The following is a 23,340-nucleotide window of genomic DNA, read 5'->3' as shown; positions in this document are numbered from 1 at the left end:
ATATATGTTTGGTTTCAAAACAATTGACGTAGTGCCTGCTGAGAAAAAACAACTAAGTGTTCATTGTAAATTTTGCTTCCCCACCCTGTAGAAATTACAGATATTCCTGGAATGACAAACAACATCAATAAGACCCATTTTATGGAGGTCAAACATACAGCCAGATTATTGTCAGGGCATCAGCCGCTTATTAGAAAATGTCAAATAAACACAGACGCATCTGTGCAGACATCCTTATCAGTGTGGCTGCTGTGGAACCATGTAGGGGCTGCTTCTTCTTTACCTAAGGCTACATCCACACTGATCTGTTTTTATAGTAGTTAAGGGCAATGTCTTGTTTTCCTCCCGAGAAGGTCATGTGAAAGAAGAAGTCAAGGAAAGATACAGAACTGATAAGACCCAGTCGAGCAGCAAATGTGAGAATCTGTATCATAGTGTGTGTGTGTGTGTGTATATAGTGTATAATAGTTTGTATGGTCTCTAAATTATGCAACTTCAGAGTCTGAAATCTAATACAGGGTCAACAGTGGTTCCAAAAGTTTTCATTTTCACACCGCTGAAGCACTGGAGTACTGTAGTTTAGTATTCATTCATAGGGATTAAATCAACAAATCAAAACAAAACAAGAAATTCTCAAGACTCAAATAAATATATATCCATGTCCGTCACACTGCATATTCAAAAGGGAGTAGGAGGAAGTCTTAAATATGCTGCTAATCTTAAATAATTCAAATTTACTCCTTTATGTTTATGTTATGTGTAGTTACATCAATGTGAGTGTGCTTCGCCAATCGCAAACAATGAAATGAAATGAAATGAAATAAAATAAAATAAAATAAAAACACCATAAGTGAAATAAGTGACAGCCACAGTTACAATGAAATCCGAAATCTCAGTTTTTCATTTTGCTTGATTTCAACAAGTCATTTACATCCTTTAAAATGGCTTCATATATTTACTTATACTAAGTTATATGCGGAACAGCCGTGACCTGATCAACTTGTGACTGAAGGGTTCAATTCCCCAGACCAGCTTGTTGGCTGATGTACATTGAGCAAGATACATATCCCCCCTTTTTTTCCCCAAAGGCACCTGACATGGCAGCATGTGTGTTGTGTTTCTGCAGTAACAAAATAAAGATTCTTCTTCTAGTCTATAGCACAAATTAAAACGCACAAGGTCTTCACAGAAGTCCAAGCATATTTTTCTTTTTTTTTTTTTTTTTTTTTTACATTAGAAGTACATTATTTCTTGCCTTGTATTAATTGAGTAGCATATACACAAGGCGTAAATGGTAAAAAGTATGTATTTTAAAGGTATTAAGTATTAATGTGGACATAGGGTAAAAAAAAGTGCACTACAGACAAAGAAGACAACACCTCCTTAAGTAAGCAGAGACAAGGAAGACGTAAAAATACATCAACGCTCATCAATTCAGCATTTTTTTTACCGTTATTAAATTGTTGAATTTTATCAGAAGCAGAATAAAAACATGTCAGCATTCTAAAGCAACTCTTGGCTGCCCTGCTCTCTAAAGTAATCTAAGGTAAAATCTCCCCGCAGGCATAAATATAGTATATAGTAGTAGCTTTCACCCTGCACACATAGCAAAGGCATGTTTGTGTTTGTAATGTTTATGCACTGGGGCGTATAGGAGGAAGCACCTGCAGAAACTGTGATACATAATGCAAGAAACATGAAGAGAACAGATGGCAGACTTTAATCAGGTGTGTGGCACATTTACAGGTCAAACATGACTGATTGGATTTTGTTGTTGAGGTCTGTACAGGAATGCAGCGGATTACGCATGGACCATGGTCAGTCAGAGGTTAATGAACATGCATCAGAGTCACACCACATGGAGGTGACTGTATTGTTAGAGCTGCAATATTTGCCGTTTCTGACACCTACACTTCAAGACGTTTTGGTCATGGCTATTTCCTGCAGCTACTGGAGTATTGTCAGGCAGTGCATGGTGTTATGAAGGCTGAAAAACAGAGTTAGGCTCAGGTACTCAGGGGAATTTAAGGTACAACAGATTCTCATTTCCATTGAAAACAAGAAAAAAAAAACCTACAGTGAAAACTCCTGGAGGATTTTACTTTAGTATTCTCAGGGAGCACAGGATAAGTAGAGTGCACACCAGCGTCGAGATAAACCTTTGCAGCTCGGCTGATTAATGCGCAGAGAAATACGAGAGCAGCCATGAACTTTAATTCATTTTCTGACAGTAATTCAACTTCCAGATCATACAGTGTAAAGACAATGTTTCTTCTACTTGTTCCACCCGCTCTAACCAGCTGATGGTTTGGACTCCAGTGACTACAAAACCGTGTAAAAGAAATGACTTTGTAAACAGTGGTTCAGGTTTGTCGAAACATCAAGACTGTTAGCTCTCTCTTATTCTTGTTTTAATTTCTTTCTTTATTTTTATCCTTTCTGCACTTCCCTTTTGATTAATGTTTTATTCTCTATGATTTTAATGTAACTTTATGTGTTTCTATGCCTTTGTAAAACACTTTGCATTGCCTTGTGTATGAATGATGCTATACAAATAAACTTGCCTTGCCTCGCCACAGATGGGGTATGCATAATAAGACACTGCTTCAGCTTTATTGAAAGGAGCTTTTGGAGTTTTGTATGCTTTAGTGAACATCGATTTTTCACAGCTTTTATTACATACAAAAATCTCTTCCCTTGTTTAACTTTTAAACTCACATTACAATAATGTGATCCATCTGATTCTAAAAACTAAACTAAAATAGCAGAAAATGACCATGAGGTTTGAGCTTGGAAATAATACTTTAACTATTATTTATATCATGTAACAAGGCCAAAGCGTTATTGGTAATACTTATGAAAAGTTTCATCAAAATACCATTACAAGCCTAAATATTTGCCATAGTCTATCCAGAGTGTCGACGATGCTGTGAAAAGTGGGTAAACACCCTGTTTCAACACTGTTCACTGTCACAAGAGAACGACTTGCACATGTGTCCCTGTGAATTCATCAGTATAGTTGCACATGCTTGACCCCCCAAACCCACCCCCACCCCCCCTCCACCACCACCACCACCACTTCACCCCTCCTCCCTGCACATAAGTGCAGTGACTGTTTGACCTCACGGCTCTCTGCCTACTACAGACCTGGGGATGTGTCTATTATTTACATCCTTTATGCTACACCTCAATCTGCAGAATTATCAGGTCAGTGTAAAGTAAATAATGTATTATTTTCATGAATGAAACATATAAATTAGAGAGTAGATTGGTAGAAAATAATAAATAATTTGCTACGGTCAAATATGTGCTTAATTTCTATTACATGTTTATAATCCTGGGATGAGGATCAGATTTTATTGATGTCAGTACCTGTACTGATCTCACATGTTGATCCAATTCTTTATGCATTGCCTTAGAGGAAAAAAAAACCTGCCAAGCCTCCCTGTGTGGAACTAATAATAATAATAATAATAATAATAATAATAATAATAATAATAATAATGCTATAGTGGTGCTAACCACTATAATACTACTACTACTACTACTACTACTACTACTACTACTACTACTACTAATAATAATAATAATAATAATAATAATAATAATAATAATAATAATTATTATTATTATTATTATAGTGGTTAGCACCCCTGCCTCACAGCTATCAGGTTTTGTATTTGATTCCCAGTTGGACCAGCCTTTCTATGTTCAGTTTGCCTGTTCTCTCCACCCCTCCAGGTCCTCTGGTTTCCTCCGCCATCGAAAACAAACGTATATTAATTCTCCTGTCAGTACCTTGATCATCACCTGCTGATTTAGTCCCTGAGCGCCTTCAACGGCATCTTACTGCTCCTAATGTGCTTAGTACTAATGCTAATGCTTGTTGCTGTGCATATGAGGACAGATAAAATGCAGAAAATGAATTTCCCTACAGGCATTATAAAGTGAGTTAACCTTTATTTACCCTTTGTAATAAATGTTCTGCTTAAATGGGAAGTAGTGACAGTAGAGTGTCAGCCACATGGTAGTCTTCAAATATAACTCACTTAAGGAGTGCAATGTAAAATCATTTAAATGTAAACTATCTAAGGAGTATAATTGGATGTAGATTATGTTATGCATCCATTGAATTACCCCGAATATACAGAAGGGTATTCTGGGTAATTCTGTGGATGGGAACGGGATAAGCAAATATAAGCCTATAGCTTCAAGGTAGTCTTTCTCTATGTGTGAAATAATCTTTGTTTTGGCATATGTGTAGAACCATAATAAAATCATTCATTCATTCATTCATTCATTCATTCATTCATCCATTCATTCATTCATTCATTCATTCATCCATTCATTCATGTTGTGTAGAAAAACTACTGGTGTTTCCATCCTCAAACAATCATTTTCCAACTGAACCGTGATCATCTTTGAATGAAATAAAACCAATATTTGGACCATTTCTTCTTCTTGTCAGTGATAATAAAAGGATTTGAAAGGATTGGAGACCTAAGATTCAGACTGACTGAACAATTTGGAGACACTTCTTGATTCCCCTCCTTGTATGTACAAAGAAAATACTATGTACTGGTGAGGGACATAATATCATGTAATTGCACAAAAAAGTGTGAAATTGCACACATGAATTGAAATACTACATGTTTTTTTACAACATACATCATCAGTAGCAGATGTTTCTTGTATCCTGCAGACGATCACAGCATTATTTCCTGACAAGGCAAACAAGGACTTGCTGCCCTCTAACTCTCTCTGTCTTTCTGTCTCTCTCTAAACACATAATCCATCACAGTCACAAACAGGTGAACGCTGCAGGTAGTCTTGTCTTTCTCTTGGCTCTGAATGATACTGAGTAAATGTGCAGTGGCTTTAACAGAGCCAAACAAAATGGAGAGAAAACTACAATCTATTAGCTATTTCTTAGAAGATAAAATAGAAAAGTAGGGGTTTCTTCACTGGAAGCTGAAAAAATTGGGCTTCATCCTTTCACTGAGGATAAAATATCGATACACTGTATGTCCGATCAGTAGTTTACTAGGACAGTTTGGGGTATATAGAATTTTCTATTCAACACATTTACTCTGCAACTGCTCTGAACATCCCATCTCCAACCATCTAAACATTGCATACAGTGGGTTGGATGATACTTTATTGCATTTTACACAGATTGCATATGTCACTCTAATTTAATAACTCATCTGTTTAACTTGACTGTTGCACCTTTATTGTCTATTTATTGTCTCCTCAACACCCTGCTCTTTATAATTCTATTCTATTCTATTCTATTCTATTCTATTCTATTCTATTCTATTCTATTCTATTCTATTCTATTCTATTTTTTGTATTTTTTTCCTACTATGTTCATTTTGCACCCTGGGGCCTTAGAGTTTATCGTTTCTGTTTTCTGTGTACATATGGCAAAACTGACAATAAATCTGACTTTGACATGTGTCAGAGCAAAAGATGTCGCCAACACTTCTGCCTATATTGTCAATGCCTCTTTAACCCTTTCATGCATGAATTATGAGAACCTTAGTCAATATTTTTGTCTTGAGTGTTTTTGTTCCTCTTTAGGCATGAAAAAAACAATGCAATTTATTTTTATTTTTTTAATTATTTATTTATTTTATGAACCTATTATTCGTGGAGTTACAAAAATGTCCACTCAGCTGGACACCATGTGTTTCAGTTTTGAAGCAAAGAAACACTTATTTAAAACTCATCATCAGAAAGTGATATACTGTGTGAAAACTATGGAATAAAAACATTTTTAATGCCGGTAATTGCTAAATTGCTACTGTTTTCTCACATTTTATCATACTCTAATATTAGTTATTACTCATTTCAGGGAGATACAATCCTCTGAGACCCAGGAAATTGACAGTTTTAGCTTTTTTACATTAAAAAATTGTCTTGATTGGAAACTGCATAATGCAACAGTTTTTTCAGATATATTTTTAAAATAATTTTTATTGATTGATTTTTTTAATGGAATGTCCTTTGTAATGGACAGCATTTTTTAAAGTAAAACTGTTAAACTTTTGTCCCCTACAAAGGACAAAATGCATTGCTGGGTCTCAGGAGGATATGAAAAAAATAAATAAATAAATTAAAAACAAAAAAAAAAGTTTGTTAATTACAGTCTAATAACAATTAGCAATTGATTTACACTCAAACATGTTAGTGCAGATCAGGTTTATCAAGAACAGCAAAGTTACAGTACTTGTATGAATTGTAGTGTTTTGGATGATGCATAGGAGTCCACTGTGTTGGCCAAAATGGAATTAAAACAACCAAACCCATGAATAAACAATAGAACAGCCATAGAATAACTGTCCACTGGAGTGACCACTATGCATGAAAGGATTTATGTGATGCTTGGTTTACTGTTTTTTTTTTCCCTTTACTGAGTACTAGCAATAAAAACCTACAGGTTCACTGTATAATATCGAACTGATCAATCTTAAGAAAGTCTGTCTTCTTAACATTTTGGGAATAAGTCCAATTATTAGTTATTACAAATCACGATGCAGAGCATAACCGCCCACATTTGGCAGATGGTTGGTGCGGTGCTGCCAGGCCTGAAGGAGTCCAGCCGGTGTATTAGTCACCTGCCAGTCAGCGCTGGGACGGGGCCAGAAATGAAAAACTCAGCTTTGAACATTACAGAACCAACCCCACGAACTCCAGCAGCCCAAAAACAACCGTCTGAAGACAGGAAGCAGTGTCCACAGACTGACATCTCTTTTTACTAGCATGCAAAGATTATTTCTGTAAATTAGTCATGCCTTTTAGGGGAAGAGAGGTAAGCGGATTTACCTCTTTTACAGTGCAAAAAGCATGACCAATTTCCACTCATACCTCAATGATATGAGATTTTCTTTGATCCCTATATGAGCTGAGATGATTCAGATCACTTTCTTTGGTCTAACATTGCAAAGGAACAGAATAGGAAATGGAGGTTATAGAAATGCAAAAAATAGAGGATGCTTCAGCAGGAAACAAAGGTGAGAAGAAGTAAAGGTAGTGATATACAGTGAGGAGGGAGGAGGGAGTGAGATGTGCCAAGGCAACAGAAATGAGATGAGATTATTTATGACATTAAGAGAGCATGAAATGGAATTGGGCTGGAGCCTGTGGTTAGTGCTTTAACCCCATGCTGAACTCACATTTAAAGACAGACAGATTTAAAAGATGTGTAGATAGAAAGTCATGAGTAAACAAACATCTCTGTGCCTTTATGTAAAGAAGAAACAGACTATTTATATACTGCAGTTTGGTGTATGAGGCACAGAAGTAATGATATGCCGTTTCATCAACAAGCTACAGTCACGGCAAAAATTATTAGACCATCAAAAGTCATCAAAAACAATGGTTATGCGACCTAGTACTAACTCCTGTGTATCATGTGACTAAAACAGACAGAAAAGAAAACATGGAATGCCTAAAAGCACTGTTTTTGGCAGTACAATGTCATAACTATTGATGTAATAACTGAAGTATTATTTATTTATTTATTCATCTTTTCTTTTTTTAGTTTTTATTGGACTGTCTTCTCTCTGCAGCACTTTGAGATTCCGCTTAAGGAAAACTGCCTTATAAATTCAATTTATCATTATATTATTATTATTATTATTATTATTATTATTATTATTATTATTATTATTATTATTATTATTATTATTATTAAGTGATTTTGGTTACTATCAAGAAAACCAAATGGTTAGATATCAGCTCTTAAATTAAACTCTAATGGGCTCTTTTTGTTGTTATCATTATATTTGTCCAAACAAATGTACCTTTAGTTGTACCAGGCATTAAAATGAACAAGAAATTGAAGAAAACAAGGGATGGTCTAATAATTTTTTTTTCTGTGACTACATTTAGTTAAAAGCTTTCCAGGCCCTCTTATGGCAAACATAAAAAAATACAAATTGAAGTTCCAGTCCACAAACCTGTAGCCTGAGTTCACAGGACATTGCATCTATATTGATGCTACCTGTTTGGACTCTGCGTCATAGTTCAGTGATTTTTCATTTGTGCGCACACAGACGGGAAAAGAACTGCTAAAACTTCTAACTGACTTCAGACTGTTTTTTTACGAGTCAGCAGCTCTGTAAACACACAACACCGAAGCTGTGATCCAAGCATTTTATCACAACCTAAACATGCCCCAAAGTTGAAACTGTTTACACAGTTCCAGTTTCTACAACTGTTAAATCCACAAGTGTGACCAACAACACGGTGTTGATTCCTCAGCGCCCTGTCATATTGTGTTGATACGTCGAGATAACAGCTTATGGGAATTTATTTTTGCCACATTGCACGTATTATGAAACGTATCTTTATTTCCAGCTACATAATGATGTGCGTGTGTTAAAGGTTTGGTACAGCAAGAGAACAAAGCTGTGTTAATGTGATTCTGGCTGCACATCGCATGCTGCAAGATGTGTGATATAACTGTAATCTGCATCAGACTGTATGTGAACCATGGCAACTAAAGATGTAAATGATGACAGTTCACCAGCCTTACACAATTGATCTGAGCTCTCGAGTTTTAAAAAATGCAGTGGAGCAAAACAGTAAGATGATCTTTGGCTACAATACTAGCTCCTCTATGCATCATAAAACATAAAAACATTTTAAAAAAGGAATTGTGAAGCCAACTGGGTTAACAAAGAGATGCCAACATTTTCAAGTGTTTTGTATGAGTTTTTGGCATCAGCAATGTTTCCAAATGAATGCAATATGCACTATTTCTTGCATTCTTGGTTTGTTTTGTCTTGTTATAATTCAAAAATATTACCCCTGATCCTATTTAACCCATAAAGACCCAATGCTAATTTTGTGTCAGCTCCCAGATGAATTTTTCTCTCAATTTAACCTTTCTTAAGTCATTTATCACCATTTATTATAATATTATGCTCTTTATTTTGTGTTTCTAAGTCAAAACTCAGGTATTTCCCTATATTTAATTCACTGATTATGTAAATGTTCATAAAAGTTCAGGTTAAAGTTGAGGGTTATTATGTCAAAAACAGAGAAAACTGAAGAAAAAGTGAGTTTTTTAGTTAAATATAGCATTAATTGAACATGAAACAGCTGCCTCCATCCACTGGCATTCGTAAAACTACATGTGTTTTAGTAGTGAATCAATATTGTAGAAGATGACAGTGTTTCCACGGTAACTACAGAGCCTCTGAACGTCCAAATGGGTCATATATGATGACCATGAAAAGATGACAAACTGCATTTTTCACCAATTATTTACATGGTTTGATAGAATTAGTGGATCAACAGGTATTAAATGTTTACATCGGTACATGGTTTTGGTTGATAGTGGATGTTTGGGTCTTTATGGGTTAAGTTCAGGAATAATGTTTTTTTTTTTTTTGTCTCTGAATGTCTGTGCAATATAAAAACCAGACAAATAGGCCTAAGTGCTATGTATGTGGTCAAATCATTATTATTCTCATAATCACAAACTAATACTCCTCTTGGGTATTTTTGTTTTGTTCAGGGTTGTCACATTAACAGCTGAGTGTGGGTGTTCAGAGGACACTCACCACAAGAGAGAGCGGCCTTTTCCACGACACGACGCCGATCAGCCCAGACAGCAGCACCTGGGAGGGAAAACAAGAGACAGGCTGAAAATACAGACATACTGTACATATACACACAGTTAAACGAACGACAAACTGCATCGGAGAGTTTCACACCACAAACAAGGAATGCCTGACTTACATAAACTGACTTGAATTTGGAATATTGAGAGATTTATTTACTATTGTGACTTAATCTTGTTAAGATTATTTGACTTGTTCCAAGAATTTTCATCTTGAGTGACTCCACTTCGATATTACAACTAATATTAAGCAATATTTAAAACAAAACAAGCTCCATTGTTTGGGGATGAGTATGACAGACAGTAACTGATGCCCTCAAGAAATTTGCACTTGTTTTATGCAGTTTTGTCTATACACATCTATTGAGTCATTACATCTTCATAAGACCATATATGACTCTGGAAAAAATTAAGACACCACTGCAATTTCCTCATAAATCAGCATGTCTGCATGTATGACAGCCATTCCATTGCTGTGTCTGTTGAATTCCAACACAAGCGCACCTTATTCTACTGAATAAACACCTGATCCATGTCTTATATAAAGTAAGTAAAGTAAAGTAAATTTTATTTATAGAGCACTTTTCACAGACAGAGTCACAAAGTGCTTTATCAATTCAAATCAGAATCAAATTAAGTTTACAGAGACCCAACAGAATCCTTCAGGAGCAAACACTTGTGATTGGTGACAGTGGCGAGGAAAAACTTCCCTTTAACGGGCAGAAACCTCGAGCAGACCCAGACTCCTGAAGGATGGCTGTCTGCCTTGACCAGTTGGGGTTAAAGAGAGAGAGAGAGAGTAAAGGAGGAGAAAAGAGAGAGCGATAGAGATATAGAGAGACTGGGGGGGGATTTAAGAAGGACAAGTATAAAAACCACTACTGTGTCCATCACTATCTTCTTACAATAGGTAAAAACAGTGCTATTAGTGCCACAAAAGTAATTGGAATCCAAAAATAACTATTGAAAACTACTGGACTTCTGCTCTGATAATGTTCCCAAACTCTGAAGACTGGTTTTTCTATCAGGACAATGCTCCTGGCCTCAGCTAGGTCCATAAAGGTGTGGATGACGGACCACCAGATGAAGACCCTGTCATGTCCAGCCCAATCTCCAGACCTGAACCCACTTTGAAAAGTTCTGGAGGAACATGGATGGTCACAGGCCATGGAACATGTCTGAGCTTCTTGAATTTCTCTGCCAGGAGCTGCATAAAGTCATCCAACAGTAATGGTGGAGAACCAAGACACGTGAACGCTGTCATTAAAAATCAGGGTTATTCCACCAAATATTGATGTCTGAACTTTTCTCAAGTTACAACATTAGTTTTGTGTTGTTTAGAAATGAATATGAACTGGTTTTTGTTGCATGATTTGAGGTCTGAAAACACTGCATCTATTTGTTATTTTGACCATGTGTTGTGTTATGCAAATACATGCTCTAAATAAGAATATTTTTATTTGGAATTTGGGAGAGATGTTGTCGGTAGTTTAGAGAATAAAACAAAAATGTTAATTTTACTCAAACACATACCTATAAATGGTAAAATTAGATAAAATGATAATTTTGCAGTGGTCTCTTATTTTTTCCAGAGCTGTAGATCTGGCTGTATAAGAGTAAACCTTTAGGGAGAATTTTAGTATATTTGGTGAATAAACCTGATTTTCATGAGGCTCAGTAAGATGATATGTGACCATCTGTTGTCTTCTTATCACATTCCAGAGGTTAGAGTAGAGTTAGAGAATACAACAAACATGTTCATTTTACTCAAACACATACCTATAAATGGTAAAATCAGAGAAAGTGATAATTTTGCAGTGGTCTCTTATTTTTTTTCCATAGGAAGATAAGATCAAATAGAATAGATTAGATAGATAGATAGATAGATAGATAGATAGATAGATAGATAGATAGATAGATAGATAGATAGATAGATAGATAGATAGATAGATAGATAGATAGATAGATAGATAGATAGATAGATAGATAGATAGATAGATAGATAGATAGAAATAATAATTTTGGCGTTCTCTGATCCTTAGATTATATTTTCTTATTTTAAGAAAACTTTATTAGTGTAATTTTCTTACTGCACTGGCAAATAATTTTACTTGAAATACGACATTTTAACCCAGTAATGAGTTTAATTTTCCTATTTTTATTTTCTTTATTTTTATTCTTTTATTTTTGCAGTGCAGGTGCATAGACAAAGATGAAGCGGATTTAAATAATCTGACTCTACATTTCTAATTGAGCTTTTTACTCATGGTCCTTTAACATCCACCATAGCAGACTTCCAATATGGACCTCAGTTCTCCAGTTTCCAGAGTGAATCTACAGCGGCAGCAGTAACTGAACATAATGGGTTGAGTTGCACACAGACCAGGTGGGAGTTGTGCTTGTGTTTGTCTAATCTGTGCCCATCTGTCATCAGATTTGTCATCATTTTTCCATCAGTGGATCATAACTGGTCTCTTTCCCTAAACTGAACAACAAGCTGTTGTATGAAGTAAACTGTACACTGTGCTTATTTAAGGCTCTGGGTGTGATGCAACATTTCTTCACTGTTAGATTTTAAAGCCGTCTTATGTGCTCCCAGCTTCTTACAAGTGTGATTCACTCCTTACACAACCTGCTCCTCCACACTGTGCACTCTGACAGTCGTCTCATTTAATTTGGCTGCTGCCAGTGGTTCAGATGTGCGCAAATGGAGGCCCAACACCGACAGTTTGGTCAAAGCGCTGACTATTTCTACAGCTTCTTCATTTCTCAGTATGTGCCTCCTCGACTCCTCTCCTAGTACCTTTTTTCCTCCCACCTCAGACAGAGTTGAGGTAACAAACAACACACAGCAAACTGACACAGTCTTGCCTCAGAGCTGTTTTTTTTTGTTTGTTTGTTTTTATGTTGCCTGAAAATGCCAAATGGAACACAAGCATCATTTGTCATTTGTCTGATGTTTTGCTACAGGTGAACAGATGAACATAGTATCGTTCATGGAAACTTTTTAATGAAATTCACAGTGTAGCATCATCAGACAAATACATACACTTTTATTTAGAAGTCTGATCACACATTTGATCATAAAAACCCTTGTGGATCCCTCTGATGTACTACCCACAAGTCAAAAATGCACATACACAAAAAAAACAAAACAAAACTATAAAACCTTCATATATCAATATTTTTTTGTTTTATTTTCCCGGATACATTTCTTAAATCATTTCAGCTCTGCTCAAAACCACCAAAACTTTAATTATTTTCAGAATTTTTACCCTTGAATACATGATGTTACGGTTTTTGATTGTGATCAGAGTCTTGGATTTTTTTTTTTTTTTTGAAGTAGCAACAACATTGTTTTCATTGCATTAGTATTTTGAGAATGACAATGTAAGTCAATGAGACATTTGTCACCAAGAATATTTTATTATATAATCGTATGTTATTGCTGATCTTTGACATGTTGGAGACTCTGATATAAAACAATGCCACATCCCTCCACTCTGAATTATACAGAAGATATCATACTATGTGTTGTTTAGGTTAGTTATCAAATTATTTAATTATTAGTTATTAAAAATAAAACAAGTGGAATCATGATTTCAAACTGCCATTGAAAGCATTCAAATCCTGAAAACGATTAAACTAAATTTTATCAGTTGATTTTATTTGTTTTTTAGTATGTATTGTTGCTTTGTATTGTGCACTTTTTGGTCTCGAATGTAAAGTGCATTACAAATAAAATGTGTTATTATTATTATTATTATTATTATTATTATTACTATTATTATTATTATTATTGTTGTTGTTGTTGTTGTTGTTATTATTATTATTATTGGTAATTTTGAGCAGTGTTTAAGTTGTTTCAGAGATTTATGCAGAAAAAAAAAACAATATGATGATCTTATAGTAGTTTTTGTACAATTTTGGCTCTTGGGGACTCCAAAAAAGAAGAATTCTTGCAGAAATTCATGCAATAAGCTGTAACACAGCCATAATGATCACTAAATCAAAAAAGAAAAACAACAAAAATGGCCTGAGGGCATCCTGAGAACCTAAACATAATAACTAAAACAAATCTACATAGATAGAAAAACTTTTCTTTTTAAATTCCTACTTTGTGTATATTCCATTCTATTCCCTATTCCATGCTTATTTTTTTGGTCACAGTGGTTGAAAACAGTCCTGTACATCCTCATCTCTCCGGTCAACCTCCTCCATCCTCACTCCTCCATGAGTATTTTAAGAACTGAGAAATCCCTCAAGATGCTGCACTGGGATGAACCTCTGAGTCACAAGCAGGAAGAAGAGGATGAGAAGAAATGAGAAGAGCCTAAAACTTCAACTGTCAACCATCTTCTTCATTGTTGATAAATGTACATGTTCAGGAGCTCATATTGATGTGTATTTGTTGTCTCTTGGTGCGTTATGCAATGTTGTTCAGGAACTGTGTCTGTTTGGTAAAATAACCCATGCCCAAACCCCCTCTGATAACTGGGTGAAAACAAATGGAGTATTTTCTGCTTTTCTTCTCCTTTTGACCACTTTATAGTGCAGTAATACAAATCGAAAAGAAAGAAATGTCATCCAATACGCATAAACATATCTATGTTGTGTTTCAGTATAAAACGTTTATCTGTGAAGAACTGTTGAAGGTCTGTCCTGTGTTCAAACATCAGACTGAAGTGGCTTTTATTCACAACCGTATGTTGTACTTTCCATCTGGTTATCTGGTTTGAAGACTTCTGGCATTTATTGTGTGAGAAGTGGCAACGACTTAGTAAATGAATTAATAAATACTGTTACTACTACTACTGCTACAACTACTATTACTACTACTACTACTATTACAACTACTACTGCTACTACTACTATTACTACTATTACTACTACTACTGCTACTACTACTATTACTACTATTACTACTACTACTACTACTATTATTACTACTTCTACCACTGCTATGACCACTAGTGCTGCCTCTATTACTACTAATACTATCACCACTATTATAACTACTACTACTACTACTACTACTACCAGTATTATAACTACTACTACTACTATCACTATTATAACTATGACTACTAATACTACTAGTACTACCATCACTAGTATAACTACTGTTACAAATACTACTACTACAACCACTACTATTATAACTACTACTACTACCACTATTATAACTACTACTACTACCACTATTATAACTACTACTACTAATACTACTACTGTTACTACTATCACTATTATAACTACCACTACTAATATGACTACCACTATTAGAACTATGACTACTACTACCACTATTATAACTACTACTACTACTACCACTATTATAACTACTAATACTAATACTACGACTACTACCACTATTATATTGACTACAACTAATACTACTACTACTACCACCACTATTATAACTAATACTACTAATACTACCACTATTATAACTACTACTACTAATACTACTACTACCACCACTATTATAACTAATACTACTAATACTACCACTATTATAACTACTACTACTAATACTACTACTACCACCACTATTATAACTAATACTATTACTACTACCACTATTATAACTACTACTACTAATACTACGACTACTGCCACTATTAAAACTACTACTACTACTACCACCACTATTATAACTAATACTATTACTACTACCACTATTATAACTACTACTACTAATACTACTACTACCACCACTATTATAACTAATACTACTAATACTACCACTATTATAACTACTACTACTAATACTACTACTACCACCACTATTATAACTACTACTACTACTACTACTCCTAGTACTACTACTACTAATACTACTAATACTACCACTATTATAACTACTACTACTAATACTACGACTACTACCACTATTATAACTACTACTACTACCACCACTATTATAACTAATACTACTACTACTACTCCTAGTACTACTACTACTAATACTATGACTACTACCACTATTACAACTACTACAACTACTACCACCACTATTATAACTACTACTACTACTCCTAGTGCTACTAATACTACTACTACTACTACCACCACCACCACCACCACTATTACACCCGCTGCTACTACTACTACTACTACTACTACTACTACTACTACTACTACTACTACTAATACTACTAATACTACTAATACTACTACACCTACCACTGCCATGACCACTACTACTCCTTCTGGTACTACTACTACCACCATTACTATTATTACTATTACTACCACCACCACCACAGCCACCAGTACTACTACTACTGCTCTAGCACCACTAATAATAATAATAATAATAACAACAATAATAATAATCTATTGCAGAAAAAGCTACTGTAACAACACAAAGTGCAAATCCATGAGGCTAAACAAATGCATGTCAGAGATGACAAAATTACAAACAAGAGGAAATAAAATGGTACACGGTGCCAAACAGATGATGCAAACAAGAGACAGAGAAAGCAGAAAGTCAACATAACTGCTCAATAAAAACAAAGAGAGAATGAAGACAGTAAAAGCAATAAAAAGACGACATCACATCTCGAAACAAAAGCAATAAAAACGAATGCAATAAAAGACAGTAACAGAAACAAATGAATTAAAATAAAATAATCATTAATGTACACTACTGTATTTAATCTCCAGTTTATACAAGTTCGAGTGCTTTCTTAGACATTTAGCTGATCCAGGTTTTCTATTTGTACTGGTCCACTGACGTAAAGGAGTTTTTGCTTCGTCTTCTTAAAAACCGGCCCGTTAAGCTGAAGCCGTGGATGAAACGAATTTACAGCCACTTGGACAAATCTGACATTACATCTACAGTTTCATCTAATTATTAACCCCATCTGTTCATGTATGTTTGTGCTTTGTAGAGATCACTCCAAACAGCAGCTGTTCTCAAATGAGACACCTGAATAAATGAAAAACATCCATTTCACGCCTGGCTCAGGGTGTGGTGCTGTGTTCTCACCATGAACTGCTGCTGTGGGTGTGAATTTGTGTATCAAAGTGTGCACGAACAAAGGGTACTCATAACCTCCAGGCATCTATTCCTCCATGCTCTCCTTCTGCCTTTCAGCCCTCTTCACCCTCCATTAAACGCCAACATACTCCCCCATTTCCCCCATCATGCTCTACCTCTTTCCTTCTCTTCGCTGCCTTTCTAGATATTGATTCTCCCCCTTTCGAATGATGCTGTCTTTCCAACCCAATTTCTCCCTGTATCATACTCTTATCTCAGTATTTCTTGCTCCTGCTCTGCACCCACAGTCACAGTATATCCCTGCACTTACACAGTCACTCTCACTACTATCTCTCCCCAGACTTCTCATTTCTATTTCCCTCTATCGTGTTCCACTCTCCAGTCAATCTTCCACTTCTTCACTCACCTTGGTACCCACTAGACCTGGTGCTATTTATTTATTTATTTATTTATTTATTTATCATTCCGTTCTGATACAGACAGCAGAAAAAAAATAAATAAAAAATACAGGATACACATCAGGATGACATCAATTTGTGGATGTTTTTTGGCGTTTTTATATAAAGCGAGGTCAGAAAGATCAGGACGGAGAAGTGAAGGGTTTCCAGTCCAGGTTATAAATTCATACCCCAACCACCTTGGAAAACCAGAAGCCCCCAGCCTCATAACTATAAGTGATTAGCAGTGTGGTCCACAGGATGTACTCTGTTGGAATAATCCTGTCATTGGGTCTGTGTATGTTTTGGTAATTAGATTTTCTTTTCAGAACCAAAAGAAAAATTAGTGGTTAATTCATTTTCATTTTAAAATAGAAAAATTAAAATGGGTTTTCAAGGTGTTTTTCTTTTTCAATGTCAAAACAGTCTTTGTGTCACATTCCAATCTGAAACAGCATCATTCATCATGTAACCTTTTTCTTTAGTCCATTCCTGATCCCTCTCTAACCCTAACCAAGCTGTTTTTGTGACTAAACCTGAACAAACCGTAGCCATGACAGTGTCACAGCCCACATGCAAGTGTTTTTTTTTTTAATGTTTTTACTCTATCTTAAATATCTAATGTCTACAAATTTTATGTATATCATATATCATTTTGGAACTGAATGGACTTCTGCTGTATGTTGGCACCAAAACGGCATTCTCCCCAAAAGCCAAAACCTCATGAAAAATGTGATAAGACATGATGAAAAGACTGGGGATAGAGAACCAAAAAGCTCTGAAAATGGAGAATTTTGCACAGACAAAATTAGAGCTTCTTGCTTTTGGTGCCATGACAACAGTGTCATTGCTTCCCATTCTGTGAGCTGACATCATTAACATGTTTTATATCCATTTCTGTTGCACTCATGAAATTTCAATCCTGTCTTTGAATGTTTTTCTGAGGTTTGGTACTGGAAAAAAAAAAAAGCAGAACAAAGACAGCACTGGTTTTCCTTCCTGTCTTTAATCACAGATCACAATTTACAAAAAGACTGAACAAAACTAAAAATTGCTTTTTCTGGCCATAAATGAGTTTTGTAAGCATGTAACCACATTTATTAACCATATGTATCCTGAACGTAGCAGGGAAACAATATGAAATAAGACCTTCTCTCTCTAATCCACACCAAAAATCTTTAAGAATGAGACAGTTTAAGAGTCCAGTTTCTCTGGCACATAGTTTCTCCACTGTCAGCTCAACTCAGCTTTATTCATATATATAACATATTATATATAAGAAGGGATCCCTCCTCCAGGTTGAACATAATGCATCAGGTGTTTTATTTACAGACATTTGGATTAACAATGAATAAACAGAGCTAGAACTGTTTTGTACAACAGAAAGTGCTAATAAAGAGGCTAGCTGCAGATCCTATCCCACTCATTCCAACAGGAAGAAGTGATCATAATTGACATATTTGGGCAGATTTTTTTGCCCCAAATTCACTCAAGTAAATATCTTTCCATAAGGAACACATCTTCTAAACAGTTTAATGAAATAACGTTTTTCAGATCATAAGTAAACTGACTTTGCTTTAAGTCCATCTTTGTCTTAGCAACACATTATTGTGAGACGTCGCAGTACAAATCTTATCTGAAGATATATAAAATATATAAAATAATGTAGATACCATTAAACACATGATATTAGTGCATTATTATCATTACTATATTTCTACCTTATTAATCTTCTTGTTCTCAACCTTTCTGACCACGCCCACTCAGGAGAAGACATTGGTGAAGCGTATGCTACACAGTCTTTTTATATTTGGGATCTTTGTCATAACCAAAATGTTTTTATGCCTAAATCAAGGTCAAGGTAACTTCATTTATACCTGTAGGTAGATTTTTTTCTGCACTAACAGGAGAGGGTATCTGCATTACAAAACATTAAGATAAAACACAGACATAGAGGACAATAACAAATACACATGGGCAAGTTCTCTTAGAGCCTCACTGATCTGGACTCAGATAAAAACAAAATATCAAATAAATTAAAATACCAGGACAAAAAGAATGTCAAACCATAGTCCCTAGAAGACTTCAGTAAAAGGTTAACATGTTAAGAAGTGCACAACGACTTATTTAAAAAGCAAACAGCAGAGTTCACCTGAATAGAAAATGTCAAACTGTAATAAATAGAAAGAACTGGTAAACTTCAGTAAAAAGTTAAAAAGTGCACAAAGACTTGTTAAAAAAATGTAATAAATAAAAATAAATAACCAAACCTTAATCATGACAGTGTTTCAGCCAAAATGCATCAGTCAGATAATATTTTTAAAACCCTCAATGGTATTTTCCCCACGTTTTGTACATTCATGTCAGTTTTGGCAGACTGCTTGTGCATTTACTTGAATTATTCAACTGTTTATGAGGGCGTCGTTCTTACGTCAGTCTCCAAAGACCAGGTCATGAACCTGACCAGAGATGTTTTTGTACCACTGTGACAGACTGAAGACAGCCTAGTTTTCTTTCAGCCATGTCATTTAGTGTATACATCAAGCATGTTAAAAAAGCATGCAGCAGACACATGATGACGGCTGACTGATCACCACCACTGACCGACACATCTGAAAGGTGAAGAAGTGCCGTGTGCATCCGTGTCTCCATGCATGAAAGCCTGCGGGTGTGTGCGTACTTGTGTGTCTATGTGAGTTTGTAGCTGATGCCACAGCAGAAACCATGTCATAGTTTTGCTAGCTGTCAGTCACTTGAGGCTTTTCCCCTTGGCTGCTTCCTGAACAGGATTAACATGCAATACTTAGCAGCATTAGTCACTGAAACCTGGGCAGTGCGCACCCAGAGACACGCTGAAAAAAACGCTGAGGAATCCTTCTCTGCGTTAGCATATTAACCACTTTTTTCTTAATTTATAGGCGGCCCAATAAAAATCACAGACCACGTAACAAGCTCAGTAAAAAAGAATAAAATAAATCAACTGCAGCAGTGGAGCAACGAAACTACAAGCCTGTACCAGCAGGATTTTAAAAAGAAACACTGACCCTGATTATAAGCTCCAGGTAATTTTTATTGTTTTGAGTCTGAAAACGGAGTAGCTTCGGCCTTTTGCAGCTTCTAGTCTGTGAATCCAATAAGCGCTATGTGAAAGACTCGAGGGTCAATAGTCTCTGGGTGTAAAGAAGTAATTTACCAATGATTTCTCCACAAGTTAAAAACATAAAGTTGTCAAATTACAGCACGGGGAAAAATCTGAACTGCATTAATGAACTGCTAGTGAAGACACATGTTCAGATAATTAGAGCTACTACATCCTTGGGCCTTGAATTAAAACAGTTTGATGAAAGATTTATAACACCAATAAAAAAAAAAAAAAATTCTATGTGTGTCAACATCAATTCACACAGATTTGTGCTGGATCATTTATTTATCATACATATGGTACATGTACAGTAATGGTATGAGCTGTTTAACTAGTTGATTGAATAATGTTAAGGAGATTTTATTTTTCTGCTGTGTACACACTATATGTGTTTCCAACAGCTGTAATAAATAAGGGACAGTGAAAGGCCTGTAAAGTAAATTCAACAGACTTAGGATCTCTGTCTGTTATTTGGTTTGATAAAACCAAAAAAGCACTACATGAAGATGGTTATGAACTCTGTCAACCTAGGGTTTCCAACGATAAATTGGATAATTGTGTGTCTAGATCAGCTACATACTTTTCTCTTAAGAAGGACAACATATAGTTTTAAACAACAACGTATAAATATCAAATAGGTTAAAAGCAGCAAAAACATAAACTGATAATCATGTCAATGTGTTAGTGTAAAACTAAAATAAAAGTTAATATTTTAATCACTATTATAATCACATCATATTATAAGGTCTATAATCACCATTTTATGCCTTCTTAGATGTATTCTGTAAGACCATTTAAACCATATTCCTACAGTTCAGCCAAGTAAACACTTGCAACCGCCTCCGTTTCTGTCTGATCTTACAAGGTCAACATTTCCAAGGCTTTAGTGCTTTAATCAATCTGTTTTTCTAGTTTATATATTTCATCCGTAACAGAGGAGTACATGTCCTGTAACTCTTGTCCTCCACAGAAAACCTCTGACCATCTGACCAGTGAGTTTCTTCTCCCCTTTTCTCTTTTTAATCCATGAACCAAGGTCCATGGATCCTCTAGGGGGATTCACTGGCCAGTAGGTGGTGTTTATATGTTTTGATCTGTTATCTTGAGCATAACCTCAAGAGAAGGGTAGGTTTGCAGGATGAACTACCATAAAGATTTTACCCTGGTGAGGGGTGACCTCTTTGAGATTCTGACTCTGATCTTTATCTTCTTCCCTTTATACAACTCTGGAAAAAATTAAGAGACCACTGCAATTTCCTCATATATAAGCACGTTGCATGTATAACAGACATTCCATTCCTGTGTCTGTTGAATTCCAGCACAAACACACCTTATTCTACTGAATAAACACCTGATCAATGTCTTATTTAAGAAGGAGAAGTAAAAACCACTACTGTGGCCATCACTATCTTCTTGCAATAGGCAAAACAGTGCTATTAGTACCACAAAAGTAACTGGAATCCAAAAATAACTATTGAAAACTACTGGACTTCTGCTCTGACAATTGCCCCATTTCCACTGCGTGGTATCGGCTTGATTCGACTCGACTCAGCTCGGCCTTTTTGCGTTTCCATTACGAAAAAGGACCTGGAATCTGGTACCCGGTACTACTTCTTTGGTATCACCTCCGCCGGGGTTAGGACTAGGGACCAGATACTAAAAGTTGACGTATAACACTGCAGACCAATGATTGGTCAGAGACTCATCTCTGTGACCCGCCATTTTACAAAAAACAGATAAGGAAGTGGACAGTAAATATAGCAGTACATTAATCCACATGATAACAGCCCAAAACTACACCATGGTTTGTCGAGGAGATTCTGTCTTTGGTGGCCGATGTAAAAATTCAGATGAGGCAACATGCAACGAGCGAGTTTTCAACAACTCTCTGAACAGATAACATGGAAATAATGCACAGCATCGCTATGATGTCCAGGTACTGTAAAGTCGGTAGTATCCTGTAATGGAAACGGTCTCCAGGAATACCGAGTCGAGCCGAGCCGAGCTGGTTCCACGTAGAGGAAACGCAGCAAATGTTCCCAAACTCTGAGGACTGGTTTTTCTATCAGGACAATGCTCCTGGCCTCAGCTAGGTCCATAAAGGTGTGGATGACGGACCACCAGATGAAGACCCTGTCATGGCCAGCCCAATCTGCAGACCTGAACCCACTTTGAAAACTTCTGGAGGAACATGGATGGTCACAGGCCATGGAACATGTCTGAGCTTCTTGAATTTCTCTGCCAGGAGCTGCATAAAGTCATCCAACAGCAATGGTGGAGAACCAAGACACGTGAAAGCTGTCATTGAAAATCAGGGTTATTCCACCAAGTACTGATGTCTGAACTTTTCCCAAGTTACAACATTAATACTGTGTTGTTTAGAAATGAATATGAACTTGTTTTCTTTGCATGATTTGAGGTCTGAAAACACTGCATCTTTTTGTTATTTTGACCATGTGTCGTGTTCTGCAAATACATGCTCGAAATAACAATATTTTTATCCGGAATTTGAGAGAAATGTTGTCGGTAATTTAGAGAATAAAACAAAAATGTTCATTTTACTACCTATAAATGACATACCTATAAATGATAATTTTGCAGTGGTCTCACTCTGAGGTAGTTGTTTCGTTTTGCACTAAATATGATCTGTTGCATTAAATATACTGCATCAAGTGATTCTGTCGAGTTTTTCATGATGTGGATACAAATGAATGGAGTCACTGAAGCATCAAAAGTCAAACAAAGGCTTCATTCAGTCAAATCTTACACCAATCACGTAACTGTAACTTCCGTGGTTTGAGTCCAAGAGATAATGTCAGCTTCCATCAGCTCTGTATTGTCTGTAGGTCAAAATATAAACAAATCTAGGTTCAAAGTTAATATCTAATTTTTGATAGTAGCAAAAAAACAGAATATGGCAGAATATTCACATTAAGCACATTTGATCTGATATAAAAGGATTGTATAAAAAAAAAAAAAAAAAAAAAAAAAAAAAAAAAAGGAAGAAAAAAAAAAGGTGACTGAACTCTTGTGGACAAGACTAGAGGATTTTCTTTGCAAGGATTTCATAAGTGCATACATATGAAGACTCAAAAGGATGAACACATAAAGAGCACTG

At 35.7% G+C, this 23,340-nt stretch overlaps 1 protein-coding gene across 1 annotated transcript in view; it reads right to left on the bottom strand.

Annotated features, from left to right (window-relative positions):
• fam189a1 (family with sequence similarity 189 member A1) overlaps nt 1-23,340 on the bottom strand; it is a 135,223-nt gene that overhangs the window by 55,908 nt on the left and 55,975 nt on the right. The window contains exon 2 of the mRNA XM_030160613.1: nt 9,576-9,632. Within this exon, the coding sequence (XP_030016473.1) occupies nt 9,576-9,632 (57 nt within the window). The remainder of the gene's footprint in view (nt 1-9,575; nt 9,633-23,340) is intronic.

The sequence above is a fragment of the Sphaeramia orbicularis genome, chromosome 3, assembly GCF_902148855.1.
Source record: "Sphaeramia orbicularis chromosome 3, fSphaOr1.1, whole genome shotgun sequence".
Classification (NCBI taxonomy): Eukaryota; Metazoa; Chordata; class Actinopteri; order Kurtiformes; family Apogonidae; genus Sphaeramia; species Sphaeramia orbicularis.
This window is presented reverse-complemented; position numbering and strand designations above follow the sequence as displayed.